This window comes from Bidens hawaiensis, unplaced genomic scaffold, assembly GCF_021521415.1.
Source record: "Bidens hawaiensis isolate Kalapana, Puna unplaced genomic scaffold, B.hawaiensis_p1.1 tig00031776_1, whole genome shotgun sequence".
NCBI lineage: Eukaryota > Viridiplantae > Streptophyta > Magnoliopsida > Asterales > Asteraceae > Bidens > Bidens hawaiensis.
In genome coordinates this window covers 36,822-43,883 of record NW_027495371.1, presented here as the reverse complement: position 1 = coordinate 43,883, position 7,062 = coordinate 36,822, and the positions used below count along the sequence as shown (strand labels likewise).

General features: G+C 40.2%; 1 protein-coding gene across 1 annotated transcript; it reads left to right on the top strand.

The window, feature by feature from the left end:
• Nucleotides 1-4,195: 4,195 nt before the first annotated feature.
• LOC143582545 (uncharacterized) lies at nucleotides 4,196-5,074 on the top strand. Its single transcript, XM_077065076.1, has 2 exons — nucleotides 4,196-4,370; nucleotides 4,887-5,074. The coding sequence occupies exons 1-2, from the start codon at nucleotides 4,196-4,198 to the stop codon at nucleotides 5,072-5,074; spliced, it is 363 nt and encodes a 120-aa protein (XP_076921191.1).
• The last annotated feature ends 1,988 nt before the right edge of the window (nucleotides 5,075-7,062 follow it).

The window sequence follows — 7,062 nt, the reverse complement described above, 5'->3', positions numbered from 1 at the left end:
CGACTTTGTGAATCATGTCACAAACCGGGCCACGCCACGGCCGATTGTTGAAAAAAGAAAATGACTTGCTACAATTGCAAGGAAATGGGACATCTTAGCTTCGAATGCCCAAGAACAAGCCCGCGGCTGGTGGTGCGGGAGGTAGCGGTCAAAAGAATGAGCCCAAGAAGGGCAATGCAAGTGTCTTTGTCTTGGATACTAAGAAAGAGGCCGACATGCCGAAAACCATTACCGGTACGTTCCTTGTTAACAATGCCTATGCTAGAGTCTTGTTTAATTCAGGAGCCAATTTAAGTTTTATAGATTATAATTTTTGTAGTCTATTAAACGAACCTTTAATCAAACTTAATAAAACTCTAAGCATCGAGACCTCTAATGGCGAAATTGTTAAAATCTCCGAAGCCATAGAAAACGAAAAAATCTTATTAGCTTTACGTATTGCCTATTCAATTGCTACCCATGACTCTTGCTGGTTTTGATGTTGTATTGGGTATGGATTGGTTATCCGACCACCATGCTCGTATCCTTTGCAATACCAAGACTATTGAACTTCAATCCCCTGATAAACGAACTATTCGAATTGATGGGGATAAAGATGCTGACCAAGTTAGCCTAATCTCCATGTTAAGGGCTAACAAATGTTTAAATCAAGGATGCATAGCATTCATGGCCTACGTCACCGAAGAATCAAAACCCAAGGAAATCAAAAACGTTCCCGTTGTTTCCAACTATGCTGATGTCTTCCCCGATGAACTTTCTGGCATTCCTCCCGATCGTGAAGTAGATTTAGGATCGATCTCATTCCCGGTACTACTCTGATCGCCAAAGCCCCGTATCGCCTCGCACCAACCGAGATGAAAGAACTGAAGAAACAACTTGACGGGCTTCTCGAGAAAGGATTCATACGACCACTTTCATCACCGTGGGGAGCGCCGATACTCTTTGTCAAGAAGAAGGATGGATCCATGCGTATGTGCATTGACTACCGAGCTCTCAATAAGGTCACAATCAAGAATCGTTATCCACTCCCGCGAATTGATGATCTGTTCGACCAACTTCAAGGTGCTAGCTTTTTTCAAAAATCGATCTTCGTTCCGGCTATCAGCATCTCAAATTCCAATCCGAGGACATTCCGAAAACCGCGTTTCAAACAAGGTACGACCATTATGAGTTCACCGTTATACCATTTGGACTTATTAATGCACCGGCTGCGTTCATGGACATGATGAACCGAATCTGTAAGCCTTAATTGGATAAATTTGTTATAGTTTTCATCGACGACATACTCATTTACTCTAAGTCTAAGGACGATCATGAAAATCATCTTCGAACATTACTTGAAATTCTTAGAACCGAGAATTTGTATGCCAAGTTCTCAAAATGCGAGTTCTGGTTACACGAGGTGCAATTTCTTGGTCATATTATTAACGTCAATGGTATTCCAAGTAGATCCCGCTAAGATTGAAGCTAACTCTAAGTGGCAGATTCCAAAGTCGCCAACCCAGATTCGAAGTTTCTTGGGATTGGCCGGCTATTATCGAAGGTTCATCGAAAACTTTTCCCGAATCGCTTTTCCTCTAACTTCCTTAACTCGTAAGAACATCAAATATGAATGGGGAAAAAAGCAACAAGAGACGTTCGATACACTCAAACAAAAGCTCACCCAAGCACCTATATTGGCCTTGCCAGAAGGTACTGAGGATTTTGTTGTCTTTAGCGATGCATCCCATTCTGGTTTGGGATGTGTACTAATGCAACGCAAGAAAGTAATCGCCTACGCCTCTCGTCAACTCAAGGTACACGAGAAAAATTATACGACTCACAATCTAGAGTTAGGCGCTATAATCTTTTCACTTAAGTTATGGAGGCACTATCTCTATGGAGTAAGATTTATCGTGTACACTGATCAAAAAAGTTTGAAATATATCTTTGATCAAAAAGAGCTTAACATGCGCCAACAACGCTGGATGGAAACACTAACGACTATGACTATGAAATTGTCTATCACGAAGGTAAAGCCAACGTTGTGGCTAATGCCTTAAATCGTAAAGAGCACGAAAAGCCAAAAAGAGTCTGAGCGTTAAGACTAGAACTTCAAATCAATCTTATTGACCAAATCAAATCTGCTCAAACTCAAGCGATCAATGAAAACAAGATCTCCGACGAAAAACGTAACGGCACCATTGACTCGTTAGTCAAAGGTGACGATGGTATCCTTAGAATGGGAAACCGAATTTAGGTACCAATCGTTGGAGACTTGCGTGAGAAAATCTTGAATGAAGCACATAAGTCCAAGTACATGATGCATCCCGGAAGCGATAAAATGTATCATAATCTTAAAGCAAATTATTGGTGGAATGGTATGAAAAGGGATGTCGCTTCGCATGTTGCGAAATGTTTAACATGTTTAAAAGTCAAGGTTGAACACCAAAAGCCTTCGGGATTGCTCCAGCAACCCAAACTTCCCGTATGAAAATAAGAGTTAATCACTATGGATTTCATCACAAAACTCCCTAAAACGACTAGTCAACATAATGCTATTTGGGTAATTGTGGATCGCTAAACAAAATCCGCACACTTCATACCCATTAATGAATCATACTCAATGGATGGACTAGCGCGTATTTATGTGAAAAACATCGTTGCTTTGCATGGAGTACCGCTATCTATAATCTCTGATCGAGACAGTCGTTTCACATCTCACTTTTGGAAAAGATTTCCAATAAGCTTTAGGCACCAAGTTAAACCTTAGCACTGCCTATCATCCACAATTCAAACATTGGAAGATATGCTCCGCGCATGTGTGATAGACTTAGGTGGAAGTTGGGATGACCACTTTCAGCGTTGTATGGTGGAAATTTTTCAAGACATGATAGAGACGTCCATGGAGGTTTTTATGGATGATTTTTCGGTGTACGGTAATTCTTTAGATAATTGTTTAGTTAATCTAGAGAAAATGTTGAAGAGGTGTATTGAGACGAAATTGATGTTAAATTGGGCAAAGTGTCACTTTATGGTGACGGAAGGGATAGTTTTGGGTCATAAAATTTCAAGAGATGGTATAGAGGTGGATCGGGCGAAGATTGATATGATTAGTAGGCTTCCTCCACCGACAAATGTTAAGGCTATAAGAAGTTTTCTAGGTCATGCGGGTTTCTACCGGCGATTTATTAAAGACTTTTCAAAGATTACCCGCCCGATGACCCGGTTATTAGAGAAAGATGTCCCGTTTGTTTTCGATAAAGATTGTTTGAAGGCATTCAAGTTTCTGAAATATCAACTCGTAAGTGCTCCTATTCTCGTATCACCGGATTGGAATTTACCTTTTGAGCTCATGTGTGATGCGAGCGATTATGCGGTTGGAGCGGTTTTGGGGCAAAGGGGTGATAAACATTTTCACCCTATTTATTATGCAAGCAAGACTTTGAATGATGCCCAAGAGAACTACACCACCACTGAAAAGGAACTTTTAGCCGTTGTGTTTGCATTTGACAAGTTCCGGTCTTATCTCGTACTTTCAAAGACCACCGTTTTTACCGATCATGCGGCGTTGCGTTTTCTCTTTCACAAGAAAGACACGAAGCCCCGTCTCATACGGTGGATTCTCTTACTTTCCGATTTTGATATAGAGATTAAAGACAAGAAGGGGGCGGAAATGTTACGGCGGATCATCTTTCTCGTTTGGAAGATCCGAAGAGAGAAGAGATTCGCGAAGAAGCAATTGGTGATAGATTTCCGCACGAGTTGATTGATTTTGTTACGGCCGAAAAGCAAGGTTTGCCATGGTTCACCGATTTTGCTAATTTCTTATCTACGGGTCTTGTGTTGAAAGAGATGACTACTACACCAAAAGAAGAAGTTTTTCCGGGATGTTAATCGGTATGTTTGGGACGATCCTTATCTGTTCATGATTGGCGGTGACCGAATTCTTAGAAGATGTGTGTCGAAAGAAGAAGGGTGGAATATTCTAAAGCATGTTCATGAAGGTCTAACGGGCGGTCATCATGGAGCGCATGCCACGACTCAAAAGGTATTTGATAGTGAGTTTTATTGGCCATCGGTTGTAAAAAATGCGGTAGAATTTGTTAAGACTTGTGACGCTTGTCAACGCACCGGAAATATTTCGTCGAAAAATGAGATGTCTCAAAACCCCATACAAACTCTTGAAATATTTGACGTTTGGGGCATCGATTTTATGGGACTGTTTCTCGTTTCCGGCGGTCACAAGTATATTCTAGTGGCAATAGATTATGTTTCAAAGTGGGTCGATTTGCAAGCATTGGCCACGAATGATGCTCGAGTGGTTGTGAAGTTTTTAAAGAAGTTGGTTACTCGATTCGGAACTCCAAGGGAAATTATTAGTGATCGAGGTACCCATTTTTGTAATTCCGTCATGGAGAAAGCATTAGCTCGTTATGGGGTTACTCATCGCACCTCTACCGCTTACCATCCTCAAACGAATGGTCAAGTTGAGAATGCTAATAGAGGGGTGAAGAGAAATTTGGAGAAGACGGTTGGGGTAAGTCGGAAAGATTGGTCAGAGAAGTTGGATGACGCGTTATGGGCATTTAGAACCGCGTACAAGACGCCGTTGGGTACTACACCGTTTATGTTAGTTTACGGTAAAGCATGTCATCTTCCCATGGAGATGGAACATCGAGCGTTTTGGGCATTGAAGACGGTAAATGTTGATTTTACTGAAGCCGCAAGGAAGAGGTATTTTCAAATTCATGAGTTAGAGGAGCTTCGTGATGCGGTGTATTCTCGATCGTTGGATATCAAGGAAAAGACAAAAGTGTTGCACGATCGACGTTTAAAGGGAGGTAAAAACTTCAAGAAAGGTGATAAAGTATTGTTATATAATTCTTGTTTGAAGTTATTTGCAGGTAAGCTGAGATCCAAGTGGACGGGACGGTATTTGGTGAAAGAAGTATTCCCGTATGGAGCGGTGGAGTTAGAGAATACGGACAATGAAACTTCGTGGAAAGTGAACGGTCATCGTCTAAAGCATTATCTTGGAGGGCCAGAGGAGTCAACCGAGGTGGAGGAAACTCCCCTCGATCCATCGAACTAAATCATCAAATTGGGTTCTTGAGTGAAAACTCAAGTGTAGAGTTGTATTATTATTTTATTTTCGTTTCGTTGGGTCACTAACTTTCGTTTTTTTATAGTTTTGTAGCGTTGTTGGGTCATTGGAAGAAATCATCACCATCTTAACAAGAGGTTTTACGAGGATTCGAAAGATGCCAAGTAAGTTTTGCACGTAAAAATTAACATAAAATGGGCATAAGAATGAGTAGGTAATTTTCTAAAATTTTTTCTAAGGCAAAAAGAGGATCCAAACATAAAAACTTTCTGTTAACACACCCCGTCACGCGCGCGACGGGTTTTTTTTTTGCCTCGGCGTCCGCAAATTCAACAACAAAAAAAATTAATCTGCAGCTACACCTAGGCGGCCCGCGAAGAGGTCCCCCGCGCGGCGCGGCGCCCAACACACCCATATCTGATTTTTTTTTTTTTTTAATTTTACACCATGTTACTTCAAATCTTCATCTTTTTTCAAAAATACCTCTTCCCCCTCTCAAGAACCCTAGCCGGCCCAAGCTCTATCTCCACCATAATCCACCTATTTTTCACCATTAATCCATCAACTTAAAGCTTAAAATCATTCTCCTATCATCCAAACACCATAACCCACCATTAATTTCACTTTAGAACTCACTAAATCTCTCACTTGCGCACACTTTAGTTCTTCAATTTTTGCAAGTTTATCCGGGTTTACACTTCACTAAGGTATGATTTCTTGTAATTTCTTGTAATTTTTGTACATTATTAGTGTTAGTTTTTAGCTTAGGTTTTGCAAACCTTGTTGTTAGGATTTGTTCAAGTAGGTTGTTTAAGTTAGTTGTTGGGTGCAGTTTGATGGGCTGGCAGTTTCGTTGAGTTTTTGGGTGCGGATGGTTGGGTTGGAATTTCATGGAACATGTTTTTAGTTGCGGTCGGGTTGTTGGTTTGGGGTTTACACGGGTTATTTCGTGTTGGATTGTTGGTTTGAGATGTTGAATTTTAGTGGTTAAAAACGAGTCGGAAAACAAGTTGTAAGCAATATATATTTCTTTAAAAGTGTGTTTTTTCGCTCGCTTTCGACTCAATTTTTCTGGTTTTTGGCACTTGGTTTTAATTGGGACAATTAAAGTGCTGGGATGAGGTGATGTTTGTTGAGTCGGTGCGATCGTTTTCGGATTTTATAAGCTAGTAAAAGTCTATAACAAGTTGGTTTTCCGTTAGCTTTTAAGCAAATATTTAAACCATTCGCACCTACTTGTTTTTCATCTAAATGAGTCGGTTTAAAATATTTGTAACCCGAACTTCCAAAATTTATTTTATTTTCAGTTTTTATTAAAAAAATAAAAATAAAAAATAAATAAAAAATAAATAAAATCCGAAAATTAATTTTTTTTCTTTTCTTTTTAGTTTTTATTTACTTACTCCCATGTTTGTGTGTTTGTTTAAGTGTGTTTAGATGTCTAAAGAGGCGGGAAAAAGGAAACGAGGTCCGACCGCGCGACCACGAGGTGAACCGGAACCGGTTATTCAAGTGGGTCCGAGGACTCGGGTGATCGAATATCAACCCGGACAGATTGTGTTTAGAAAAGTTGCCAACCTGAAGAAAAATTCATTGCTTAAGTTTGATGTTGATTCGGCCGAGTATGAGTAGTTATGTAAGTTGGTTAATTCGGATCTCCTCACATTCAAAACGATAAATTGGGATTTATTGGATTCGATTGATCAAAAAGAACGCATTGAAGAGTTATTGGGCCCAAAATTTATGGCGATGTTGGATTTAAACGAACCACAGTACCATGAGCTGACACTTGAGTTCTTGAGCACATTTCAATATAAGGATGATAATTTTGCTCAATCAAATGCGGTATCGTTCTCTTTGGGAAGAAAATTGCACAATATGACTATCGCACAGTTCACGATAGCGAGTGGTTTTTATACGGATGCGGAGGTGAGAGAACCGGGGTTTGTAACGGGTCTAAGGGTTGCGCTTTTGAA

Bases quoted from the DNA above. Each gene is read 5' to 3' on its own strand.
- LOC143582545 (XM_077065076.1), top strand. From the start codon at position 4,196: ATGGGACTGTTTCTCGTTTCCGGCGGTCACAAGTATATTCTAGTGGCA. The intron at 4,371-4,886 runs GTACCCATTTTT...AGTTATTTGCAG, and splicing joins GGAAATTATTAGTGATCGAG to GTAAGCTGAGATCCAAGTGG.